Here is a 26,590-nt window from a genome sequence, read left to right as displayed (position 1 = left end):
CCAGCCAATGGCTGAGCCGCCTGCGAAAGTTTACCGGCTGCGGCCGTGATGGATCACCGTTTCAGTGGCATTTAAATCCCCGGCGCTCCTCAGTGTAGGTGACGCGCGCTCGCCCCCCCAGGCAGCCCGGGCCGCGGCAGTAGCTGCGGCCGCTCCCGGAGCTGACTTGGAGCACTGGGACCAAAGGGAGTCGAGACTGCCATCTGCGCGCGCCCGGCTCTGCGCGCCTCCGCCGCCAGATGTGGGGGGATGGGAGGCCCCCTCCGCGGCCCCTTCCCCACCCAGCCCAGAAAGCTGAACTGGTAAGAGGTGAGAGGGGATGAGGCCTCCTGGCTCTCTTGTGGCGGGCATCTTGTGGGCCGAAAATCTCTGCGTGGTCGCAAGGACCCTGGCGGAGCTGGGAGCACTCGGGGTGGGAAGGGTGGGAATCCAACAGACACCACGCCCTCAGCTCGGGGGACGGCCGCCACTACCCAACCCCTGCAGAGACCTGAGCCCGGAATCCCGGCGCCTAGGGCGAGGTTGCGTCACTGGCTCGCCAGCCTCGGAATGTAGAGGGACGTGCGCAGAGGATTGACTGGGAGGAACCATGGTGAATGTGCTGGGGACCAAAGCAAGAAAAGAAACTTCTGTCCTCATCCAAAGGGTCTTAGAGCCCTCTTCCCTGATTCCTGCCGGCCAATAGCACGGCAATGGGAGCTTCTGTAATTCGACCCCAGGGTCCCGGGATGGGGGGGGGGGTGTGGGGTGGGGCGGGGAAGGCCTAGGAACCCAGCTCTCTGGGAAAGGCCGGGTGTCCACTCTTCTCTGCCTCTCCCTCTCCCCTCCTTCTCTTCCCCTCTCTCCTTCTCAGTCGCTTTGCTCTTGGTAGCCCTGCAAGATCGGGGCTACTCTGCTACTGGAGTTTAAGGAGTAGAAGGCAGAGGAGATAGTTGACGCCAGCAGACGTGGCTGACTGGCGTGAGGGCTGAGCCTGAGCTGCAGACCATCTGCCAACTCTTAGAGACCCAGGAGCATGCTCACTCTAGGGTAGGCCTCAGAGGGGCAGATAACAGGCAGCTCCTAAAAAGTATGCAGACCTCCCCCGTCGAGTTTCTCTCTTCCAGGAGAGGCAAGTTAGGAGTGGAAGAGCCCCCTCTTCCCACCATCCCCTATTGCCTGTGTGGACTGGGGGCTGGGGGGGGGGGGTGAGGACCGGCAGGTGGGAGGGGCATGGACAGATGGCTGAGTGGATGGGACCCTTTCCAAAGGGCTTGTGTGAACCTGCATGTCACTCCCCAGAGAGACACGTGCAGATGTGAGCATCATCCCAGGACAGAGGTCCTGTTTCCCATCAACCTTGTCCTGCAATGATGCTGATGGTGTCAGTAATTGCTGTTTACTATTAGATGTCATGTCAACTCTAAGCTTGGAGAAAGAAAAGGCCAAACAGAGATGAGAATGGACATAGTCTTAAGGAGGAAAAATTCAGCGGTCACTTAAGAAACACCGTGCAGACAGTTCTGCACAGGTTTTCTTCTCGATACTTCTAGCTTTATATCAGGCATGAAATTAACAGTGTAATTTACGTGTGAGTTTGGGGGATCCCTTCTCTATAGGAAAGGAAGAAGAATGCAAAGTCACTCTTCGGGCTTCTGGGTTGTGTTTGTTTTCCACACGTAGAAGTTGTCCCCTCCCCCACATCTCTCAACCCCGCCCCCAGCAAACCTGGCCATCCTCCTGGAAACCTAAGCAGACCTATGTCCCTGGTCCCCCTTAGTGACAACTGAACACTTACCCCAACCACTTATTCGGGGAGTAGTATTTCTCTGTGACCCATGACTCGCCCCAAAGCATGGTAAAGGGAGGAGCACCCAGGAAGTGTCCTGCCTTAGCCTCATCTTCTGGGGAACCATCCAAGTAGAGTCTTTTGGGAGGACAGTCCTCCGGCTAAAAGGAAAGAAGGGACTCCTGTGAGTCAGGAACAGGAAGTGAGAGAGGCTTGATGCTGTGGGCGCGGGTGAGGGCCTCTCTCAGCAGAAGGCAGTTCATTCCTTCTTCCCCTTGCCTCTTGCGGCGGCTGGGGGGGCGACTGGGGGGACGAGGGGGCGTCTGTGGGCCCCCTTGGTACCGATTTGCATTAACCTACAGGCTCCAGGACGCCTGCCTAAAAGCTACCCCCAGGCCTCCGCTCCCCTCCTGCTAGTTCTCACTCCCCCAAGCCCTCTTCCTTCACCTGTTTTTCTGGGTAGCCTACGTGGGGTGTTTTCATCAGCAACACAAACACACTACTGGACCCACAGCGCAGCAGCGCTCGCCCGGGGCCTCCGCAGACCTTGCCCCATTAACCACCAGCTTGGCCTCTGCTGACTGCAGGCCCACGCTTTCCCGAGGAGGCTCACCCGGAGCTTGGAGCGGTAGGCTTTTGCAGCTCAGATTCTTTCCCAGCCCCCACCCCAGATGAATCAGGAAGGCCACTGAGCAGGGTAAGAGACCTTTGGTCTTTTGAGCAGCAAGGAGGCCAGCGACCCACGCGGGAATCGAGCTGAAGTGTCTTTAAATAGCCCCAGGAGAGTGGGTGAAAGGCGAGCTTGGGTCATGAGTGAAATAATCCTCTGCAAGCGGCATGCTTGGCTCCAAGTGCCTCTTTTCAGGGCTCTTCTACTGGAAAGAGAATGAGGGAGGAGGAGACAAACCGAGGCCCGGAGCCGTTCTTGGCATCCGCGGCTCAGCCAAGCTGTTGTTTTAAAAGAGCAATAAAAATGAATTATGACTAAACGCCTTCTAACTTAATGCTTTCGGACGGGGATCCCCGGCAAATACGTAAGAGGATTTTTATTTGTGCATGTGTTCCTGCAATTGATCTCTTTGATGACATTCTCATTCATAGAAAGCGTTTGATTTATGAGCTTAGGACGAATCGCATCCAGGAACTGCGCAGCCCTGGCCACAGCCGGGACACCCTGCTCAGATCTCAGAGCCTGGGGCCTGAAAACCACCACAGTCCCCACGTACCGAGGCTGCTGAGGGATTGGGGGAGTAGAGGGTGAAGGAAAGGTAGAGAGCAAACCCCTGAAAAAAGTCCGAGGTTTCGTTGTAATTCCCAAGCTTTTGCTATTAAGAACTGGGTTCTTCCATCAATCACCGCCCCCCCCCCACGCACATGTTGCTGCAGTTTCTCACGGTAAGTCACCAGAATAGAACCCAGAAAGGAAAATAAATAAATAAATAAATAAATAAATAGTGGGAGGAGACAAAAGAAGGAAAAAACAGAACAGCCCAATAACATACCCTAGATCACATTTTATTGATATTTCATTTAAAGTGCTCCTTCTCTGTCTAATAAACTGGGTTAATTAATATCTAGGGTGCAAAAACACTTTTAAAATCTCCACTTGCTAACCTGACTTCAAACCTTTAATGATTTATTATTAGCAATGTAAACAGACTTAAGGATTAAATATCGATTGTGTGTGTGTGTGTGTGTGTGTGTGTGTGTGTGTGTGTGTGTGTGTGTGTGTGTGTGGTGAGGGCAAGAATCCTGGGATGGCTGGAAAGAGCCCTTCCTGGCATGCATTTCCCAGCTAGTAACCGTGGTTTTTGTTTTGTCTTGTTTTCCTCTGTCTTTTAGGTCTGTTTTTCCTGAACCCATCCACAGCTGGGAGATTAATCAACCACACTGAAAACGGGGGGTGTGGGGGAGGGAAAGGAAGAGTTGGAACGTAGATGTTTGAAACAAATGTGTATAAATAAATGAATTTTTGATAACTCCGTTATTGACCTAGAAACTAGCAGCTTGTTAAGGGAACTCCACTCTACTCCACTCCTAGAACTGGAAGTTTTTGTAGGCACTTTTCCTCTCCATGCTCAAAAGCTTGGGCTAAGGCCAACTCAGGATGCCCAAGCCCATTTCTATTACTAACGTAACTCTATGGCCTGAGTCTCAACACCGAAAACCAAATTCATTCCCTTGGGGGGGAGGGGGAATAAAAAAAAGTCTTGCCAGAAGCCCCAGCACTTTCTGGTTTTCTTCTTCGTTGCTGTTTGTTGCAGGCTTTGAACATGCCACCCTAATAAAATATATTAAGATTGAAAAAGTAAATTGTGACCAGACTTTTATTTACCATGTTAGACTAAAAGAAGTATAAGAAATCAGTATGAGTCTTGAGAAAGAGGGGAAGAAAAAATAAGAAAGCTACTTATAGCAAAGGAGAATTTATTCTACCAAAAATACGCATGACAATGCATCCTAATGTGGTACAAAAATAAACAGAAAGTGACAAGACAATTTATGGTCACTTTCTTGCAGGCCTCCTGTTTTGTTTTTCAGGAAAATCACATAGAAGCTTGTTGGGCTCTGTGTAAAAACCACTTAGAACGCCAACATAATTTGCAAGAGATGGCTTTAAAACTGGGTCAGGGGAGAACATTAAACGGAGAGTAGGGGTAGATCAAGAAGAAACTAAAACGAAAATCAACTCCCGGAATAAAAGAAGGCAAAGCCACCTGGTCAAAGGCGTTTTGTTTTGTGAAGCTTTGTTTTGCTTTAATGTTCTTAGTAATTCAGATGCTGTAGGTCGATTGTGGTGAGTGTGTCTGTAAAAAAGTCAAAGCTGTCAGCTGAGATATCTACAGGACTGTCCAGGGAGCCAGGCAAGCTGGGCGACAGTGCATCTGAAAGCTGCAGGCAGGAATCTGTGGAGAAAACATTGAAGTCCTGCAAAGAGGGGACCTCGATGGCCTCGGGACTGTCATTGTTTAGGCCAGCTCCACAGTTCTGGCCCATTGTTGACAAGCAGTTAGGAACAGTGGGTGACTGGTGCTGAAAATGTTTCAAATTTTTCTCATTGCTGGTTAAAGGCGAAACTGGGAAAGTTTGGGAGTCGCCATTGTGTCCATTGGGAGCCTGCTGTTGAGAGAGGGCATTTTGCTGAAAAGTGTAACCTTCCCTCTCCAGAAGGGCCCCGGAGACACTGAGGGCTTGCTCAAAGAGTGACTTCTCTTCCTCGTCTTCCTCCACTTTGTCCGAGTCCTCCAGGTTTTTAAATTTCCCTTCGCTGTTTTGGTTCTCCTTGCACTGGGTTTGCCTCTTATGCTTCATCCTCCGGTTCTGAAACCACACTTTCACTTGTCTCTCGGTCAAATCCAGCAGCGCGGCGATTTCCACCCTGCGGGGTCTGCAAAGGTACTTGTTGAAATGAAATTCCTTTTCCAGCTCCAAAAGCTGAGTGTTGGTGTATGCAGTTCTCAGACGCCTGGATCCCCCGCCGCTGCCATCAGCTATTTCCAGGGATTCTGCAGAAAGGGAAACCAACAAGAGACACACATACAGTTGAAGGTGGAAGGGTCCGAGCAGGGTTATTCCACTGGAGCATAAATACAGCAGAAAAGATCAACTGCAACAAAATGGCCGCCCCTGGATGCAGTGCAGCTATTGTGCTGCCCTTCCTGGGAGCCCAGCCCGGGGAAGTCCAGTCTCTTCCACCTCCATCAAATTCCTGCCTGTGGCTCCCCCCAACCTCTTCATCCGGGAGCAAACTTTATATTAGCTACAACACAATTTATAATTAATGCATCAGCTGCTTAGCTGAGCAAGAGCGGTCTATCACTCTTCATTACTGTCAAAAAGCCAAACTCTAGGACAACTAGACAAGAGGAGGTCAGTTCCAACTCAAATAAATCATCCTACATTACACAAGTTAGGGAAAGTGCCCCCCCTCCTCAAAATATATATGTCTCATTGTGGGACTCGGGATCTATTTTCTCCTCCACCAAACCCACTCCTGAGACCACAGGGGCATGAGACCCGCCACCAGGCATCTCTCTCCCCCTTCCCTCGAAGCTCATGGTCCCCTCCCCCACAACCGCTCCTAGGGAAGCCCGGAGGGGGACGAGGGTCCCCGAGACCTGGGGCCAAGTCTCCGGACTGACCTTTGTGGCCGAGGCAGGCAGGGCCCGTGGAGGCGGCGGCGGGCGGCAGCGCGGTTTTCTTGGCCGCCTTCTTCTCCTTCATCCAGGGATACTCAGGCGGCTGCAGGGCGCCGGCAGGCACCGGGCTGCCGCGACTGCCCGCGGGGCTCGACTTGGGGCGGCCGCCAGCGCCAGCGCCGTGGCGAGGGTGACTGCCCGGGTTCAGGCTGGGAATGGTCTGCTCAAAAGGAGGAGGAATCAGTGTCGAGTGTGAAAGCGTCGAGGTCTTGATTGATGAACTTTGAAATGTATCAGCGACAGGGGGAAAAGATGTCAGGCACTCAGCGAGCGACGGCTGGCTATTGATAAAACCAATCTCTCGCTCAAATTCGTAATTCATGGCCTTCTCCTTGGAGCCCCCTCGGAGGAAAAGTTCCCTCTTTTGGAGGGGCTTTGGGGGGGCAAGGCCCAGGAAAAAGGCGAGCGCGAAGGAAAAAAAAATCTATCATAGAAGATCGCTGCTGGGGTGTTTTTTTTCTAATTCACTGATTACAGCCGTATGGGGACCGCGCTACTATTAAACTATTGAATTCATGGAGACAAGGTTGAAATTGGACCGAATTGGCTGTCACATGATTGCTTCTGCCCAATGACAATTTGGGCTTTAATCAAAAGAAGCCACTGTCTGTTTGATTGATCCAAAAAAGTCAGAAAGGAACGCCTCATTGGGGGCCATCGAGGCTTTATTTACACTTTTTTTCAGGGCAAAAATACATATATGTGGGTGTGGATGGTAATGCCCCGGGAGTGCGTGGGGGGCGAGAGTGCCTGTTTGCCTCCTGATCTGCAAGGATCTAGTGTGCTCCCTGGAGTGTGTGTGTGAGTGTGTGCGTGTGAGCCCTGCTGCCGTCCCGCCAGTGGCTGCCCTCTGCCTCCCCCGCACACTCCGCGCATTGTTTGGGACTGTCGGGAAGACGCCTCGCACCTCACAAATCATTTAAGCACCTCAGCCTGACGCCTGCAGTCATTAACAAAGTAATCCATTAATCTTCAAAGTTTTGACACCCCAGGGCCCTGCATCTCAGCCACATAAGTTCTGCTAAGGCAAGAGAAAGGAGCAGAGGGGGAGAGAGAGAGGAGAGAGAGAGAGAGAGAGAGAGAGAGAGAGAGAGAGAGAGAGAGAGAGAGAGAGAGAGAGAGAGGAGATAATATTGGGGTTCACCTTTCCTCTTCCTCCTCTTTTTCCAAAATCAGTTCTCAGAACCGATTCATATTCATTCTTCTCTCTCTCTCTCTCTCTCTCTCTCTCTCTCTCTCTCTCTCTCTCTCTCCTCCCTCCCTCCCTCTCTCCTCTCCTCTCCTTTCTCCTTTCCTTTTTTCCTCTCTCCTTCCCCCACCCCACTCTATCCTGTCCCCTTCTCCTCCCTCCCAGCCTCTCGCCTCCTCTTAATGTCCAGCCTGGGACCTGCGCCCCTGGCCCATTGTTAGCCGGCTTTTCCACGGCAGCTTCGCATCTGGTTCCTGCGGGCAGCGGAAAACGAGAGGCGGCTCTCGAAGCCTGCTGATCTTCCTTCGCCATCAACTTCTCAGGAGTGGCTGGAGAAAGATAGATGCATGTGCCAAGAGAGACAGCAGCCCCAGGTCCTTGTGTCCAAATCCCCGTAGCCTGGGCGGCGGCCAGCCAAAACAATGCCGTCCCGAGCAGGCTCGTGCGGCTCCTGGCACTCTGGGTTTCATACCCGTAGGGCTCGGGTGCGGTGAGTATTTCCGACTTCCAGGAAGAGTGCTGGAACTTGTCAGCAGGGACAGAAAGGACTCTTGTTCCTTGGTCCCTCTTTCCCTCCTACTCTTCTTCGAGTCCTTGTCACTCTGGTTGGGGACTGGTTGGTTCAGATGCAGCGAGTGTTTCTTGGCAGCCTGAATTGCCTCTCACACCTTCCTGCTCTTGGGCACCAGGGAGAATCGCACCCCTGGTTCTGTTGTGGGAACAGCACTGCAGAAGAGAGGGCATCTCAAGGAGGAGTGACATCGCTTCTACTTCTCCTTTCATTCTCTTTCCTCCAGTTCTGAGACAGGACTTCAGACTGAGTGCTGGACAGGGCTGAAGGATTCAAAAGACAACACCTTTAGATACCAAGCAAGAATTTAAAATAAAAAAAAAAATCACCAAACCAGAAAGGAGAGAGAGAGAGAGAGAGAGAGAGAGAGAGAGAGAGAGAGAGAGAGAGAGAGAGAGAGAGAGAGATCTGATGAAGGTACCTTCTCTCCCCCAAACCCCAAGGATGGATGGAGAAGATTCGTTTTTTTTTTTTTTTTTCTTCTTCTTCTTCCTTTGAAATGGACCAAGTGATCAGAATGCCCCAGGCCGGCAGGCATCAGTGGCAGGAAAATAAATCATTCTGATGGCCAAGGAGAGAAAGGTTGGTGGGGGAGAAAATTCTATGCAGAAAACAAGAAAGGCCGACCAAGGAGCAAGGGCAGAACTCCATCTCTGAGGCTAGCAGTTAAGGGGTTTGGCTCTAAAGTGGTCTCCAACCTTGACCAGCTCTGAGCATTACCTTGCAGATAGAGATGCTATTTTGGAAAATGTAAGGGTTTTTCCCGTTTTCTTGCTTTTATTCCAAACAAAGCTCTGAAGGAAGTCTGGATGTGATCAATCTTGCTCACCAAAAGCCCTGACAGCTTCTGGCCCTTAAGAACACATTTCAGCTTCAAGCTTTTTCCAAGCTCAAATGTGGCCCAGCAAAGAGGAGGGCAGGAAACGCAAGTAAACAGGGAAATTTTGTCTTTTTAAAGATCGGGGTTTGGCCGTAGAGAGGGCTCTAAGGCTGCTTTCAGGGAAGGTGCTTTGCAGATGGAAGGGTGGTGGCTTTGGGCATTTGCTTTTACCAGAAAGCATTGAGAGACAGAAGAAAGTTAGAAAGCAGGGCTGCCCACAGCATTGGGCTTTGTCAGGCTGCGTGGGTGAAAAAGCTTTTTGCCTTCCTCAGCTGCCTTAATTCAAAAGCCATCTGGAAGAAAACCCTTTTCTGAGACGGCTCCAGCATTCAGATCTTCCCCCAATCTATTACTTTAACTCTGGAGATATTTTAATAACTATTTCTTTTTTAACATCCAGGAAGCTGAACGTGAGGTGGATTTTTTTTTTCCTTTGAAAGCCAAAATGAACGCCTTGACTGGCAAGAAAAGGAGAGGCTCTGTGGTACAATCTCTGCCCTGAGGCAGGGAGGAAGCCAGAGGGAAGGTTTGTAGGCATAGGTTCAAATGCTGAGTATCTCTGGAAGGTTTTCAGGGGGCCACCCCCACACACACCTCTTCCCCTTGATGCTGTACCTTATTTTCTCAGGTAATTTTGTGCATGTTTTTAAAAATGCTTACATAAAAAGACTACTGTTATCTGCACGGTTTCAATAACCCCAAAGGCTCCAGTTCTCACAAAGACTGGTTTTCCAGCCTTTGCATTTCTGATGTGTGCATCCTAAGGACATAGGGGTGGGGAGAGCAAATCCAACTTTCCTACAGGCCAAAAGAGAGTACGGATCAAGAGCAGGAGGATAGACGACATGGGGAAAGCCCCTTTGGCCGTGAGACTCCCTGCGTTCTGCGGCAGCCTGGTTTTGTATCCTCAAGATTTTCCTAAAACATGAAAAGGGTTCCTAAACGCTGCTCTCTGGGACTCAGCAGGTACCCAGAAATGAAGCCAGCTCTTGCTTTTAAGGATTTTCTTAGGGTGCCTGGGGTGTGGGTGGGTAGAGGCCATGATGATGGATATTCAAGATTGCAAACAAAATGGCGACATTTTCCACTTCTGCCTCTGAAAGATACAATCCAGAGAGAATGTGGGTTCAGATGCCCCCAATCTCCACACGCAGGTCGTTCACTTCCACCTCTGAGGGGGTTAGTGATGAGATACAGCTGTGAAGCTTGCTTTTTCTGAATTTGGCTTCATGGATCTGTAATTCTTTATTTTGGAGATGGAAATATTTCCCTTTTCCCGTATCTGCCTTTTACTCTGCCAGCCAGTCAGCGGGCATCCTATCTTAAATCCAAACGTGGAAATGTAATATTAAGCTTGTGTAGCAGCAAATGAAAGAAGTACTTGTACAATTGCATTTTTATTAGAAAGATACCAATCTCCTTTCTCTCTCCTCCTCCCCCTGGGGCCATAAAAAGAGAGGAAATAAATCCACAGAATGGCAGATGCTGAATTCCGGGGAGGAATTTGATGCTGAGATTCATGGAAGGGGTTCCTTCCAATCCAAGGAAGACCTGGAGGACTATGAAGCTCAGTCCTTTTTCTGGAGACCTAAGGGAGAGTAGGTCCCTTTTGAGGTGAATTTAGAAGAGACCCCCCCCCCATCTTCTTTAGGCGTGATAATGAACCGCGAAGCATCCTCAGTGGACCTGGAATTCGATAGCTTGTGGGAAGAGCTTAAGACCTTGTGCGGTTCCAAGGTTGAGGCCTTGGCCGATGGGCTTTCGGTGCGGGGGAATGGAGAGGAGCCCCGGGTTCTTGGTGTCGGCGTCCCGCACCTGTGCGCCTCCCGCTGAGCCCCAGGCCTGCCGCCTTTGTTTCTGTCAGGCCAGTCGGCACTTAGCAGCCTGGCGCCCTGCTTGGGCGGCAGCTGGGAACCAGGCAGCTCAGCGGGCCGGGAGCAGGGCATTTCCCGAGCTGCGGCAGCCACTTGAAACCGCGGCCTCTATCCCCAGAACTCGCCGAGCTTCCAAGGCAGACACGGGACCAGGCCGAACACCGGAGTCGCGGTGCTGCGGCAGCCGCTGCCAGTTCGCTTCTGCCAGAACTCCACGCAGAGACCCGTGTCCAGCCAAAGAACCCGCTTTGACACGGATCGTAATCAGAATAAAAACTTTATTTTTTTTTTGTTTTGTTTCTCAGAATGTGAGCAGCAAGGAATGTAAAACTCTCAAAACAAATCTAGTATTTTTAGCGTTCAGTTTGGCCAGATGTTACAAACCTAAACCACTATTTTCAAACTCTGGGTCCTCTCTGTTCTTATTGCATTGCTACGGTTTTCATAAAGGAATTTTATTTCCCTTTCAAATAAATTTTATATGTATGCCAATACACCATTGAACAAAAGGCTCAAGAAACCTTCTGAACAATCAGGGTACAGAATTTCTTTAATATAAATACGAACGGATGGGGATAAATAATATTTAAAACTTAGACTATTCAATGCTTGCAAAAAATATAAATAAATCTGACTGTTCACCAGCACACACACACACGGAAAGACGTACACGTAGCCATCTTTGCACAGGGAGTCCCTGTTTCAAAGCGCCTTTGATTTTTTTCTCGATCAGTACAAGAAGTGCAATTTTAAAAACTAAAACTTAAAAAAAAGACGCAGTTGCTTCCTCTCGGGAGCCATAAAGTATGAACAAATTCACATTGAAAACTCGACTAGAAAGTTTGTTCATATACCCTGTTTCTTATCAAAGAGTAGAGAAGGAAAAGGATGCAGGGCCAGAGGCCAGGGCGAGGAGGGGTGGTGGTAAATGTTGCTACTGATACTGACAGCCTTTCCAGCAACCAAGATTGCTACGTCACATAAACTATAAAAACGCATTACCAAAGAAAACAAAATGAGGGAGGGGTGCAGAGGAGAAAAGGGAAAGGCAAGAACATAGAACAAAAGAAAAAAGGAAAAAGTAACCAAAGAAGGTCGGGTGGGCAACTCTCCTGGCTCGCAGCCCTGGGCCCATCATCACAGGTGGGTGAGCTTGGGCGCTTCCTGAATTCTTCCCTGAGAAGGATGGTGGGCAGTAAGGTCCGTGTAGGTGGGGTGTGGCTCCCCAGGCCCCGGCCCATGGTGGTGACCGCTACCCAGCGGCCCAGTGCCCCCGTAGTCCATGGCAGCCGAGGTGGTGTGGGGGAGGTGAGTTAGGCCAAAGAGTGCTGGCCCAGAGTTGCTCATGGGCTCCACATAGCTGCCCCCTACGAAGACGGGGCTTCCCTGTAAGTGTGGGGTCCCATAGCTGCCATTGCCCTGCAGGCCATGAGCGTGCGGGTCGTAGTCAGGGGTGCCCCCTGCGCCTGACCCCGCCGCTGTGTAGCGTTTCTGTGGGGGAGGTGGGGGAGCGCAGCTGGGCAGGGGAGCAGGGTAGGAGGCTGGAGGCAACCCGTAGGCGCCTTGGGGGGGCTTGGAGAAAGGAGGGGGTGACTGGGGCTCATATGGGACACTGTTGACCAGCGAATGCATAGAATTCAGATAGCCTCCTGCACCGGGAGGCACAGGGCTCCGACTTGGGGACTGGCCCCCAGACGAGGTCAGCATGCCTTTGCCCTTCTGGTCTTTCTTGTACTTCATGCGGCGGTTCTGGAACCAGATCTTGATCTGGCGCTCAGTGAGGTTCAGCAGGTTGGCCATCTCCACCCGGCGCGGCCGGCATAGGTAGCGGTTGAAGTGGAACTCCTTCTCCAGCTCTACCAGCTGCGCGCTCGTGTACGCCGTGCGCGCGCGCTTGGACGAGGCCTGCCCAGGCGGGCTCTTGTCACCAGCGCAGCTCTCCCCTGCCAGGACACAGAGAGGAAGAGCGGTGTCAGGGGCTGCTACCGACCCCGCCTAGCTCCCCAGTCCTAGGCCTGCCCCTCCTTTCTTCACCCCAAGGCCAGAGAGGAGCAGTACTTCAGTGCTGTCGTCCTCTCTCTTGGTGTGCGGAAACAGCCTGGTTAGCCTGCCCTTCCTTCCTCTAAAGAGCGAATCAGGGGCTTCTTCAAGGAGAGGACAGAGCAGCAGAGCCTCCTGCTTGCCTTGTTGGCCTGAACTTCCTCTCTATTTTACTCGGCCAGCTTATTTCCTGGCCCATCAGACAACAAGCTTCCTGTGAGAGGGTGCCACTATCTTGATTCCTTCAGTCGCTGAAAAATGTAGGAGACCTAGTGTATGCATGCATCCTGCCTATGTGACAGTGATCAGCCATTAGCTTCAATTAACCAGTTTTTCAGTATCTACCAAGAAAAGAGGAACAGATTGGCATTGTCAAACTGGAAGGCCTTCTCTGACCAAAGGAGACCAGACCTCACTGGAGCTACCTAGTTCTGGAAGAGTAGCCCAGGCCCTTAAAGAGTCTTGGTCATTTGGTTCTCAATGTCACCATGAAGGCTCCCCCAATTTGGACCATTGAGTTTGTGCCTCCTGTCCTCCTTGACTTCCCAAATACCAGTTCTGGAGGAGAGCAAAGGAAACCAGAGAGGAAGGGGCCAAGGCAACCAAGAGGCTTGGAAACCCAAGTCCCTGAGGCTAAGGCTCCCCCACTGGAGTCCAGTTCCCAAAGCCCCATGTGGTTCCCATTAGGATGACAAGCTGAATCCCCTCCCCCAGGGGATGCCCGGCTGCCTCCTGCGTTGAACTAAGACCGAGCAAGGCCTTCCCAGAAGTAAGGCAGCCAGTCCATCTGCTGCAGAAAACATTGGCTCTGATTATAGACCAAGCATTGATTCTGACCTGGGTGATGACTAGGCCTGCTTTTATTCTGCCACGTTTCAGTATGGGGAGGATGCCACTGTTTGCCCAGGAAAAAAGGAGTTGTGTGCTTAGAGAGACAGTGGTCCTAAAGATGGTTCTATCTAGAGGTCAGAATTCCCAACACTGGAACAAGGAGGGATTCCAACTTCGCCAGGCTCAAACCGCCTTAGAGAGGCCCAGAGGGACTTCAGTCAGATTTATGTCTGCAGGATCCTCACACAGTAACCGTGTCACCTTCCTAAGTAGCAAAGATTCTGGAAAGATTTGTTTTCCCTGGTGTGTGTGGGTGTGGGGGGGGACATTTCTGGAGATGTTTCTCTCCTCCTAGGCTGGCTGTAATAGCTAGAAGTGGTTGGAGCATGGAGCTGGAGCAAGGCCAGAGGCCCCACCTCCTAAAGGCATTCATTTACCTGAACTGGAGCCGCTGGTTTTCTGCTTAGTATTCTGCCTTGACTCTTTCATCCAGGGAAAGATTTGTTTGCCCACGGTGGGAGAGTTGAGCAGGGGGCTCTTGGCTGTGCTGGCAGGGGTAGGGTTGCTGTTGGCACTTTGAGGGGGAGAGACAGACGAGGGAGGTGGAGGAGCTGCAGGGGTGGGCGCAGGGGGCTGTGGTGGGGGCTGTGGAGGCTGGGGCGCTGGGGGCGCTGCCTGGGGAGGAGGAGGAGGCAAAGGTGGTTCACCCAGGCCTGGGGGCTGACTAGGAGGACCGCTCAGGGTGCGCAGACAAGCTTCGCTCAGCTCATGAGTTTTGGGGTGGCCCCCAGCGTTGGCGGGAGACTGGAGGGAGCAGGCAGGTCGATGGTACTCAACGCCATCGGTGCCCAGAGCGGCGGACGGCGCGTATGGCTGCTGACTGGCATTGTAAGCGAACCCATTGGCTGCTTGGTAGGGGTAGCCACCGTAGATCGCCGAGCTGTCGTAGTAGGTCGCTTTTTGCATCGCGATGTTTCACGATCGTGATCACACTCTCTGACAAGGGCTTGACACCGGTAAGGGAGCACATTGGCACGCCCCCGCGGTCACGTGACACTCCGCCGCCAATGGCCGCCGCGCGCAGACCTGAGGGAGGGGGGAGAAGTGCAGCGCGGTGAGGGCTCCGCGCAAATCCATCTTACTCTCAATAGCTAAGTGACATGAAAGCCATAAAAGAAAAAGTGGTCAGCAATATTTAGCAGCACGACGTGGCCCCGGGCGCAGGGAGCCGCACTATAAAAAGCTGCTGGAATTTACTGGCAGCTACAAATATTTGCTTAACTTGCGTCTGGAGTTGGGGGATTTTCCGCGGAGCAGCAGAACCAGTAAGGGCTGGAAGCTGGGTCTCTGGAGCCAAGGTCCAAAATGAGACAGGGTCTGTAGGCTAGGTTAGGGTCTTTCTTTTCCAGAAGAAGCTGTGGCGTCCCTTTGTAGAGGCTAAGGCTTTCTGAGATCTCGGGGGAACTCTCAAAAGGCCAAAGGGTCGTCATTTTTTCTCCAATCCTCCCATGAGGATTCATATTTGCCTCAAAGACCTATGATGGTCAGACTTCTTTCCTAGCCAGACTTTGCCTGGAACTCTCAAAGGAGGTTTGCACACACACACACACACACACACACACACACACACACACACAGGCAACTGCCCTATCGGATCATGATGGACTCTGGAAGCTGAGTTTGTTAGGCAGTTAGCCTGTTCTAGTTCAGGGAAGAGGACCAACCGCCTCCAAATGAACCCTATAAGGTCAAGAAGAGGGTGGAAGAGAAAACTTTAGAAGAAGTTTCTCTCTCTCTCTCTCTCTCTCTCTCTCTCTCTCTCTGTGTGTGTGTGTGTGTGTGTGTGTGTGTGTGTGTGTGTGTATGGGGGGGGGTTGTCTTCCCAACTCCACCCTCAAGTCACAACTCAAATCTTGTAACTTTCTATACATTTTCTCCCATCCTGTTTTTCAGGCAATTTGAAACAAGCCACCCCAACCTCTTTTTCAAAGTTATAGGAGGTTCCCTGTCTTGGAGTCTCCTGCCTTGAATTTTCTGAGGTGCTGCTATTCTGGGCAACTATCAAAATCCTACCTGTTAAAACATGATGGATTAGAGAAAAAAACAACCCACCAGGAACCTGAAAAACCGGCGTTCATCTCCATGACCACGGCTTGAACTCTCCTTCCAACTTAACGATAATAGGTTCTGTCTTAGAAACTGCTATGTAATTTGATGTATGGGGGTCATTTGGCTCCAGAGGAGGCATAGAAGCACAAACCATAAACTCCCTGCCAGACTTCCCTGATCTTTGTATACTTTTGTTGGTCATATTTGTTATTTGGTCCATTTTCCTGCTTCAGAAATACTAAGTAAAGAAAAACAACTCTTTAAAAAAACCTAAAAGTCTCTTATTTAAAAAATACTTTATAGAAATGAAATCTGTGTTCTCCTGGTTTTCAACTTCTGAATGGTAAATTTCTAATTCTCAGCAAGAAAAGTTTCTTGGAAGTCTTACATGTTCACACCCAAACACACATTCAGAATGCTAGTCCCTCTGACCATTAAAAAAGCTATAACAATAAATCTATGTAGATAATGTTTAACATTTCAAAGCCCTAACTATGGCCATTCAATCCCAGAGTTATTCAACTTTTCTAGAAGTACCAGCTGTCAACCAGGAGTGTGTGTGTGTGTGTGTGTGTGTGTGTGTGTGTGTGTATGGGCGATTACAATTTTGTTCTTAATAATGAACCCCCTTAGATTTCATCATTAAACCAACGATCTGATCAACATCTGGAAAACAGGCACAATTAACTTTCCAAAACCTGGATAAAAATTACAGCAACACTTATCCAGAATTATTGTGGATGGTCACGAAGCCTGAGTGTTGTTTCCCTTTTGGAACTATCTAGGAAGTTACAGAAAACAGCATGAAAAGTAAATAAAGGGTAAAATAAAATTTAAGAGTGAATTACAATTTAATGTCTACTTTTCTCATTCTTACACTGAAAACAGTTCCCATTACATTTGGTAGCATTAATGTCTGTCATTATAAATTTTTGAGGTACCAAGCTTAATGAAGGTAAACGTCGGGTTAAGAAAATTACTCTAGACATTTGAACAGCAAAATATTAGATAAAACAAAATGAAGTTGATTTTGAGCATGCAGTATTTCTAGTGACTTTCTAAGCCGTTAGCACAGGCTATACCAGCCTACAGCTTGCTTAAGCCTTTTCCCATTGTACTGTACATGGTCTTGTAAAAATAACAAAAATATCTTTAAAAATCAAAGTGCCTAGGGCAGCGTCCACAAACTTAAAATATGAATTCAGCTCAGATATCCCATTGTTTGAGGTCCGCAATCACCTTGGAGTCAACACAACCCGCCCCCTCCAGCCCCCAAAGTTTCAATCTAGTAAAGAAGTTGGAGATTTGCCAGCCAGGAAACTTTGCTTTGTCCCCCTAAGCAAGGGCTGAGGGTGGAGGGAGAGTCCTCCCCAATGCTCTGTTCCTGGACAATAACCTCCAGGTGCAAGAGCTGAAGCGAGTTGAGGAGGCTGAACTGAGAACAGGATGCAAGAAGCCCTGTTGTCTCTACACCACAAGGTATGCCCAAATTCGACATCTCCAGTTTCTGCTCCCTCTCCTCCCATCACCCGAGTTTGAAAGGGGACGTCTAGGTAGAAGCCCCGGTTCCCACTCCACTCCTCTCTCTATCTCTCACCAACCCAGAAAAGTTGATGCTGGGCTAGGGAAGAGGGGAGAGTGGGGGCGGGGATGGGAGCGCGGCCTGAACTGAAGTGTGAGGGTATCAGTCACTGCCGGCGAGGAAGCTCCGGCTTGTGAACTCTTCTTGAACCGAGATTTAAGTCTGCAGCCATAAATCACTGAGACGTACACTCCACCATTCAACGCTGAGAGCGGCCGGTGGTGGCCCCGCTTACCTTAACTTCTGACGGCCGCCGCGGGCTCGGGCTCAGGCTGCGGCCCCGGGTCCCCTCGGCGCGGGATGGCCACCGACCCTCAGCATCCGCCGAGCTGGCGTGCGGGCGGGCGTGCGGGCGTGCGGGCGTGCGGGCGTGCGGGCGGGAGACCCCAAGGCCGGGACTCGGCGGAGAGCCGGACCGCTGGCTGCTCCGGCGGCTGGCCCCCGGCGGACTGGGGCGGCTGGACCCCCTCCCCTCCCCTCCCCTCCCCCACGCCCGCCCCCGCCCTACCCGCGGCCGCGGCCCCAGATAAGCGCTGGCGCGGCCGGGCTCCGCGGGGCTAGTGGCACCGACTTGGGTATGTTTCTTATGAATACTGCGCCGAGCAGGGGTCGGTCGGGGGGTGCGGTAAGGGGTGCCGGGGCGGGCGGGAGGGGAGAGCAGAGCGGCTAGGGAAGCGCCGGCGTGGGGGATGGGGCTGAGGCGAGGGGAGGAACAGGAGCAGAGCGAGCTCCGCGGCAGCGGGAGGAGGGCGGCCTCCCCCACCCCACGCCCTCCCTCTCCTTCCTAGGCGTCACTAAAGTCCAGGAAAATTATGCTAATGAGGACAAACGGCTTTCACAAAGGGGCTCTCTTGCGGGGTTCTATTTTTTAAGAATCTGTCTGAGAAACCACGCAATTCCCTGCCATGGACATTTTCATGGGGTGGGGGGTGGGGAAAGAAGAGAAGAAGAAATGAGTTACCCTGACTTTGGGCAGTTTTCTTCACCTGCCGCTCCCAATACAGACACCCTAAAGCCAGTCCCTGTGGTGTAGGGCCTATTTCCAGATACCTCCCAAATGCAATTCAACTGCCTTTGGTTAAATTTCTAGGCTTAACGGAAGGAAGTATCCCAGGGAGATGGACAACTGTCCCTACAGTAAAATGAACCTCTCTGGGCACAGGCACACACAAAGATATTCAGAAACTTAAGTCTCCACCTCTTGTGTACCCATTGCACAGTACAGGCGGGCACGGAAGCAGGTAGCCCATGAGGAAGATAGCTAAGGCACCAACACAAATGGACATCCGGGATATTTCACCCTCTGATTAGTTGAATGGCCTTCCTTTTGCTGGGTTTAGGAAAAGCCTAAATTTGCTTGGTAATGTGCCACAACGTTAAAGAGGATGGGGTCGTTCCCAATGCCCCCTTCAGCTTCCCAGCTTCAGAAACAAACTCCTCCAAAGCAGGAGGTGGGGGCGGAGAGGAGAGAAAAGGAGCTTTCGTGCAATTCCGAGGCGTCAACGAGGGTCCCTCTCAAAGGAAGGTGTTAAAAATATAAGTAGTATGTTTAAACTGTCAGGGAGCCAAAGTGTCACCTTAGAGCAAAAACAAAGCCAGGGGGGAAAGGAGAAATCAGAAAAGCACTCCGGGCCAGGGTGGCCTCATGCATACCAATGGTTTTTGTCATTTATGGCTGGGCAAGATTTATGACTCGGCTCCCCAAAGCTGTAAACAGAGCACAAAACAGCAAACACTTGCTCCTTATGGCAGATTGCAGCGGCGCAACTTGAAAGGGAAGAGCCCGGGACGTGTAGGAGGTGAGAGCCCGCCGCAAAATCCGCTCGGCGGCATTTTCTCTTCAAACCCTCAGGGTCGGATGTGGCATTTGAAGAAAGAAGGCGTGGGTCAATAATCAACCCGCACTTTCTCCTCCAAACTGCTGACGCGACTCTCACCGCCTTCTCAGCTAAGCCAGCTGCAGGGAAGGCCGTGAGAACCAGACCTAGGAGTGGACTGTCTGGGCCAAGAGGGCTGAGAGCGTTGGAGCAAAGGGCTAGGGAGTATGCACCGCATACCTTTCCTGCACCACCAAACCAAGCCCAGCAGCCCGAGCGCCAAGACCAGGCCGGACCGGAGGAAGTGCAGTAGCCTCGGGAGAGCTCAGCTCGGTGCGCCCTCGACTAGCACCTAGGTGGCTCTGGGCGGTGGGCCCCAGCCGGCAAAATAGAGCCCTGATTTCAATAAGCGGGTCTGGCGTCCTGGCACATAGATTGCGGGTACCCGGGCCTTATGCGCGGCTCATCTGAAATCCAAAAGGCTGGCTTTGGAGCAAGCATAGGCGAGATTGTTAAAATGAATAATTTATAATAGCAAGGTTTTGTTGGCTTGTTACTGGGTTGTTGTGATCGAAGATTCGCTGCTATTTGATATCCATCTCTAGAAATTGCTCACTGCCGCTTTCCAGGCTAATCCCGCAGTTCCACAGCCTCTCCCAAACCACCAAGCTTTTCTTTGCTCAACATCCGTGGGCTTACTTCCCCATCTTCTCTAAGTCCCATGGTTTCCAGAGTGACCAGAAGAAGCATTTTCTAAGGCACAGAAGAGTGCTTGCAGCAACGAAGGTGCCTGATGGAACCTTTCTGCCATTCAAGGGGTGTCCTGCCCATCTCTGAGGGGGCTCACCGCTCCAAGACTCTCTGTGCAAGCCAGGGAGGAAGGTGAGGAGTAACTTTTGGCCAGAAGTATCATTAAAATCCAAAGATGGGGAGGGAAGGTATTGAGGAAATATGCTGGTCTATGAAGATGAGGCTGATACTTTGAGGGGACCAGTCTTTCTAATAGCTAATCGTTTGGCCATAACCCGGGTGGCTTTAGCTCTTTTCTGGGAGGGGAGAAAAAAAAAAGCCAACTGTGCTCTATGAAAGCAGTTATTGGCTTCTTACTGTGCATGCTTTTTATACAGAACCAGGCTGGAGAGTCTGTTGTTAGATATTTATTCTCTTGTCGGCACTGAAGCCACAATAAAAAGATGCCTCTAACAAACCTTTACTCCATTTCTCCTTCTTTCTAGTGAAACTATATTATTTATGAGTCTTTAACTGGGTCAAAAATGCACCAGAACTGGGTCATAAATCATATGAAATGCTGACAAGTAATTGAACAGCAATTAAAGCTTACATTTTATTTCCAAGGGGTGTTTTAGAGCACTCAAACAGCCTCAGTTAAGCACAGTTACCACCGAGGTCGGCACGGGGGAGGGCAGAATCTGCCCTGCCTGGGAAGTAAAGCTAACTCAAGTCTAAGAAGCCTGGTTTGGATTTTTTTAAATAAAGGAATATGATTTTTTTTAACTAAAGAAGGCAAATTTTATTCCTAACTCCTCACAGGGATCTCTTTATCTGCTTCAAGGAGCAAAGCAAAGACCAATTTCTGCCACCTTTCCAAAGACTTTCACTCTTCCCAGGAGCAGAAGGTCCCCAAAGCCCAATTAGCCCCAGCCTGGCCAATATTTTGGAGAGGAGCAGTTTAACTAATCTCCCTCTATACTGGCAATAGCTCCCTTTCAGGGGATATAAAGCCAGAGAAACATTGTCTCTGCTTGCTAAGGACTACAGCTACAGAATTCCCTCCAATCTTGGGCACATAGGCCGGTTCTTTAACTCTCCAGGCTGGCTTAGGGTGTACAGAAAGCACCCAACCCAAAAACACTGGTGGGAGCTCAAACTAAGCCCCAGACCCCCTTCTGCAAATCACACCGACCAAACCTCCAGGCAGCTGGCATGCTTACCAGCACCCCAGGCTTCTCTCTCTCCATCCCTCCCAGGCAGCTATTGCTCTGGAAACAATGGCATGCCCTCCAGGTTGGAATCACTGGGTCCGGCATTGGGAACTCTGTCCGCCCCCCCCCCCAAACCCAGCACTGAACAAAGTGGCTGGAAGCATCATCAGTAAAATGGCAGTGTGTCTGCACAGTCTCCTCATTGATTTTCCTCTTCCATTTGCTCAGGCTGCTCAGGTCAGCCCTAACCCTCCATCCTGCTCAGCAAACACTGGCCAAATGGAGAGAGACTCCCTTTCTCAGCTACTGACCCACACCTTTGTCATAAGGTCTGGCCCTTCTAGCTTCTTGCTGGCCACCTCTCCTAACCAGAGCTTCCAGCCACCTCTGCTGCCTGAGAGAATCCTACCTCTGTCTGGAGCTTAGCTCCTGGGACTTCAGCCCTTCAGGTTGCAGTGGGACAAAGCAACCCCAAAACTAGAGACTACTAGGCCCATCTTGTAGCCCCCAAGTGCCCTCTTCTCTACATCCCACAATACTTTCCAGGGAATTAAACTCAGAGTCTGAGGAGCTACTGGGAATCTCTCAAATGCTTTCAGTTCTAAAACAGAAACAAAGGAAGACGGAGGGAGGGTGAGGGTCCTGTGCGTGATCCAGGGTCTCCTTGCCTGACCTCTGTCTCCCACAGCCATAACTCACCCTAGGTATGAACAATCAAAGGAAATACCTTAAAATAAATTCCATCTTCCTGGTGTGGCCGAGAGTCCCATCGGCTAGCTTGCCCAGAACTGCTCCATGAGAACTGAAAACTGCAAACCGCTGGAAGAGCGCTCGCTCGCTCCGGAGAAGGGGAAGGAGATGGAGAAGGAGGAGGTGGGTGCGTGGGGGGTTGGGGGGGAGCTTTCGCTCTAAAAAGAACCTAGAAAGCGTAATCGCCAACGAAGCCTGCCTGGGTCTCCGCTCCAAATACCACAATAATGTGCGGAATCATGTGCTCACGTGGTCAGACGTCAACTTAAATCCTTTTATTTGAAATAGGGAATCACTGAAGGAACCAGGTTTCCAAGCAACATTTAGATTTGTGAGAGAAAAGTAGGGGACTGTAACCAGTCCAGGGTTGGAGTTCTATCTTACCAGTAAGAGCATGAGGGGGGCACCCCACACACACATACCACACAAAGGCGCTTATCTCCTATGTACATTTCTTTACACACACTCCAAACACAGGGAAACAGCAATGCTGTCTGTCTTCTTCGTGTTCACATAACTTTCCCTATGGCCTCCCCTTTACAGACAAATTGAATTCAGCATGCCCAGTCGCCACCCCCTCCAGGCTTCTTGGACCCACAGACTAGCATATCAAAAGACAAGACGCAAGCCTAGAAATGACTGTCTAGTCACTGGATCAGTCAGCAGACTTCTTTATGGCCTGCAATTGTATGGAGTTTGCTAACACCCACGCTATACACCACAGCCACTGATGAAACCAAAGGCTTGTAATTACCTGACAAAATGATCAAGTCTCTGCTCCAAGTCCAGTTGGTTTTGTTCGGAGGCAGCCTACTAGGAAAGTGGTGCTCCACTATAGAATTGTGGGTCAGGATTTTGCTAAATCTGGAGAGACCTAATGCCCTAGCCAAGCCCATACTTATGCATTTCCTCCATGCATAGCTGAGTGATACATGAAATTATATGCCTCCAAAGATGAAAAATGTAAGAGGAAATTATCTAATGGCCTCTGGAACAGGGGGAAGCGCTGAACGCCACCAGAGTCTCCTATGCTAGCCCAGTCAGCCTGAGACCCTCCCCTCAGACTGTCCTGTACACTCACCCCTAAGACAACTCCACATCTACCAGCTGAAACTGACCTGAACCAGTTCTGCTTAGTAGAACCTGGCTAAAACAAATAAACTGTCCTCCCAGTCTCCGCCCCTACTCTTGCCTTCTGTTTGGTAACATTGCCTAGGCATCTCAACTTTTCCATGGGCCTCTAAAAAGTTCCCAGCTTTTATTTCTGAACTGTGTTTTGAGAATGCCCTCTTATTCCTGAGGAGTCCATCTTCAGTCTTCAGCTGGCTTGAGGTGTGGTGCTCAGTTGTTGCAACTGCAGGAGACTGTGTCTATGCCTCCCTACTTTTCTCTCCAGAAGGAACCCAAAGGGGTCTGTTGAGAACATCAGGCCCTAAGTAAAGATGGATACACCTCTCCTGAGGGAGGAGGGTGCACAGGTCACAGCAGCAATACAAAGGGAGACCTGACCTGACCTGGCCTTGGGATGAGAACTAGCCTAAGACACTTCCAAGGTTCTAGCTGGGAGAAGATCTATAGAAACTCCCCTAGCCATGACCTAAGTCTGAGGCTGCAAAGTAAGAATCCAAACCTGCCTGATCCAGGTTTGGGAGATGAGAAACAGACCAAATGCTGGCTTCCAAAATATATTCTTCTGTCCTGCGAGGATTCGATCTACTCATCATTTGTGTCTTCTGCTCCATGTGATACCCACTCTTCAGTCATTCACAACCAGCTTTTCAGATACCACAGAAAGGGACCTAGAAATATGGCCAAGTCTGACAACTCCCTCCCAACTCCCTCCCCCTCCCCCAGGTTTTTTTTTTTATGGATGCAGAGTCATCCATTGGAAGATGAGAAGAGCCCCTTTCAGAACTCTTTCAACAGTTTTCAAGCAAACTGAAACTCTAAAGGCCATAAATCAATAGTAGCAGTCTCTGGTGCTGTCTCAGAGAGGTGGCTTAACTTCATTTGAGGCCCCTTGGCATCTCTGTCCTATGCTGGAGCCTCTCTGTCACCAACATACCTGCTGATGACCCAACTGCTGCGTAACAACTAACATTAGGATTGATGGGGGTGGGGCTGAGAAGGGGAAAAATATCCGAGGAAGTCAAAAGAAATTTAACTTATGAGAAAACAAACAAACAAACAAACAAACAAACAGCTTAGGTTGGGTATCCCACACAGGGACCCAGCCATCGGCTGAAGGAAAACTGGGGGTGGCCAGTGGGAAAGTAAGTAGCCCCTTTCCACTCACCCCCACTCTGCCAGGGCTGAGAATCCATGCTGTGAGACAGGCTACCAGAGCCAAACTGAGGGAAAGTTGGCTTGGAAGGAGCAGGTGACCAAGCGTGCAGACCATTAGTCAATATTTGCCTGGCTGCTGGCAGATTAGATACATCTGTACTCAAACAGTGCAATCTGATTTCTCTATCAAAACTATACTCAAATGATAAATCTTTACTCAACATGAATTATTTCCTGTGGTTACAACTGTAATACAAATGGGCTCCAAGCTCTCTAGACACAAGTGGATGTGTATACCATGTTATACTGCAGCTTTTCATATCGACAGTTGTCCTGTTATTTGCAGCTATGCAAATCACAGAGTTGTAAGTTCCTAAAGTCTCCCAACTATACTTGCTACAGACAGACTGACACCCATAGACGAGAAAGTAACGTCATTACTAAGATTGTTTATTTCCTACCTGATAAAATAATTGTATCCCAAACCCCACCCCACCACTGAGTAGTATGTTGGAATTGATTAACAATCTGATATCTTTCTGGGGAGCTAATTTTAGGAAAGATTTGGACCTAGGAAATAGAAAACAAAATCTGAGAAGTTTGCTGCTGCTGCTGTTGTTGTTGTAAGAAACAATCCCTGAGTTGGTGATACCTCATAGCTCAATGATAGTGTGCTTTCTTGCCCAGTATACTCAGAGGCCCTGGGTTCCATTCCCAGCACAAGAAGAAGAAAATTAACCCCTGAAAGAACAAAGCAAACTCATCCACTCATACCAAGCTTCTGAGAGCTATTCCAGTAACCCCTCCCCCAAACAGGCCAGTAATTTATGGCTCTTTTACAAGGTAATAAACCACAGCAATTACCTCCCTGCATCTCAAACTAAAAGAACAAATTAAGCCAGAACTTGAAAAGAATTTTAAAGAGTTTTCCCCTTGTACCAAATAGAAAAAAAGAAAAAAACATTCAGACATAGAGGAGCTGAGCTTTTGCTGTGGGAAGCATTGTGGGTCTGCTCTGATAAGAGACTGGGGCAGAGTCTTCAAGACCTACACACTGGAAAGACTGCATAGAGAACAGAGAAAATGCAGGTGGTGGAGACAAGTTTTCTCACCCCAGAGCTGAGACTGGCTGGCAGTTTCTAACTCACAGCCTCCAGGGTCTGTCCACAGCCACAGCCCACATGGTAGCTGCCTTGCTGCCCTGGGCCCTACTTGTTTTTGCTTTACAGTTGGGTGTAGTGGTCTGTTTGGGGCTTGTAGGAAGACATTCACACACCCCCTCAGGCTCCCCCTACCTCATCTTTTGCTTCTGCACTCTCTGCCTACTGTAGACTTTGGAGCCTGCTCTTTGTCTGCCTCTTGCCCACATGGTCCTCCGGGAGCCCAGCTCCAAACTCTGCCAAAGTTAAATATTGACCAAAACCTCTTTCAACCAATTCTAGTTGCCAGGAGTGGGGGAGGTTTACTTCTCCCAGACTCCTGGTGCAAAGTCCCAAGCCTGGGGAAGAGTTTGGTGCAAGGCTTACCTCCAAAGACGTTTAAATCTGAACCAGGAATGGTCTCCAGTTCCAGGTGCTCCGGGAATCTTTTTTTCCAGTGTCCAGGCACTCTGCAGAGAAATAAACACCAGAGGGTGAATAGTGGCTGTAAAGGAAGGGAGTGAAGACTGGAGCTAGAAATGTGTCCTGTGTGGGCGCCAGGGTGGCCCCAGGGTGACGCGGACATGGAGTTGTCGCCAGGGCACTGGTCCATGAGACACACTCATAGCTCGAAATATTCCAGTCTACAAATGGCCCGAAGATGGTGATTTATTTTTATAAAACAAATACATACTCCATCTCTGCACCCACAATCTTATTTTCCTTTTGTATAGCTTTTGGGGGATGGGGGGATGAATCAGAGGGAGGGAAGAGGAAGACAGCTTTGCTGGTGATGCTGGATCCAGTGGCTGAGCTCTGGATGTACCCCAGCTTGGGGAATGTGAACACAAGCTTTATTTTCTTTTGCAAACAATGGAAAGCCTTGTCTGAAAGCATTCAATCAGACTCTGCTGAAACCTCACTAATAGTGTTCATTTCTGTTGGCGGGAAATCAGACCCCTGCTCAGCCCCACAGATCAGAGGCAGTATTGGGAGGTTTTGTCCTCTGATTTACCCAATTGCTGGGGCAAGCTATTTCTTGGTCCTGGTGGGCTTGCAGGACTAAAACAGTGCCCAGTCACTAAAACCAGAACAACTACTGTTTCTAGAAACCAAACAAGACCAAAGTGCTGGACAATAAATACCAGCCATACCTGTGCAAGCCCCCACCCACCCCCAGCCTCATGCCTCCCCACTTCAACACCTCCTTGCCTGCTAACCAGGAAATGGCCAAGGTGCCTCCAAATAGCTTTCTGACATCAGGACATGGCAGAGAATGGTACCAGCTTGTTAGTCCTCTGCTTGTTAGTCCTGTGCAGGACTTTTGCTTCTATAGCCCTGACCCTAAACTACTCACTCCCCACTTGCCAACCTGCTCCAAACCAGCCCTGTGTAGGTTTATCCTACCCCTATGCAATCCAGCTGGCAGCCAGCAAAGAACCACCAAGAAGCTAGGGAGTCGCCTGACTCTTGGCTTGGGAGCCTCCTAGAACGCTGAGGGGGTAGCAGCAAACTGGCAGCTGCCTTCTGCCACAACTCCACCCGCAGCCTTTGCAGCCTTTGCGCTGCACAAGGGTGCTTAGGGCCAGCCAGCATCCTTGCTGGGCCCCTT

The 26,590-nt window shown here is 50.3% G+C and overlaps 2 protein-coding genes across 2 annotated transcripts; both read right to left on the bottom strand.

Annotated features, from left to right (window-relative positions):
* Positions 1–4,383: 4,383 nt before the first annotated feature.
* Hoxa2 (homeobox A2) lies at positions 4,384–6,301 on the bottom strand. Its single transcript, XM_021165025.3, has 2 exons — positions 5,911–6,301; positions 4,384–5,274 (listed from the first exon to the last, which is right to left on the bottom strand). The coding sequence occupies exons 1-2, from the start codon at positions 6,287–6,289 to the stop codon at positions 4,535–4,537; spliced, it is 1,119 nt and encodes a 372-aa protein (XP_021020684.1). The 5' UTR covers positions 6,290–6,301; the 3' UTR covers positions 4,384–4,534.
* Positions 6,302–10,782: 4,481 nt separating this feature from the next.
* On the bottom strand, positions 10,783–25,443 carry Hoxa3 (homeobox A3). Its single transcript, XM_029478560.2, has 3 exons — positions 25,366–25,443; positions 13,790–14,438; positions 10,783–12,424 (listed from the first exon to the last, which is right to left on the bottom strand). The coding sequence occupies exons 2-3, from the start codon at positions 14,316–14,318 to the stop codon at positions 11,619–11,621; spliced, it is 1,335 nt and encodes a 444-aa protein (XP_029334420.1). The 5' UTR covers positions 14,319–14,438; positions 25,366–25,443; the 3' UTR covers positions 10,783–11,618.
* Positions 25,444–26,590: the final 1,147 nt, after the last annotated feature.

Source organism: Mus caroli, unplaced genomic scaffold (genome assembly GCF_978045245.1).
Source record: "Mus caroli unplaced genomic scaffold, Mus_caroli_1 scaffold_7, whole genome shotgun sequence".
Lineage (NCBI taxonomy): Eukaryota > Metazoa > Chordata > Mammalia > Rodentia > Muridae > Mus > Mus caroli.
Note: the sequence above shows the minus strand (reverse complement) of the source record. Positions and strands in the feature narration are given on the sequence as shown.

What these genes read in the sequence shown, in the direction of transcription:
- Hoxa3 (XM_029478560.2), bottom strand. Translation starts at nt 14,318, where the DNA reads ATGCAAAAAGCGACCTACTACGACAGCTCGGCGATCTACGGTGGCTAC. An exon ending in AACCAGCGGCTCCAGTTCAG is followed by an intron (nt 12,425 to 13,789) that starts GTAAATGAATGC and finishes GTGTCCTGGCAG; the next exon opens with GGGAGAGCTGCGCTGGTGAC.
- Hoxa2 (XM_021165025.3), bottom strand. Translation starts at nt 6,289, where the DNA reads ATGAATTACGAATTTGAGCGAGAGATTGGTTTTATCAATAGCCAGCCG. An exon ending in TGCCTGCCTCGGCCACAAAG is followed by an intron (nt 5,275 to 5,910) that starts GTCAGTCCGGAG and finishes CCCTTTCTGCAG; the next exon opens with AATCCCTGGAAATAGCTGAT.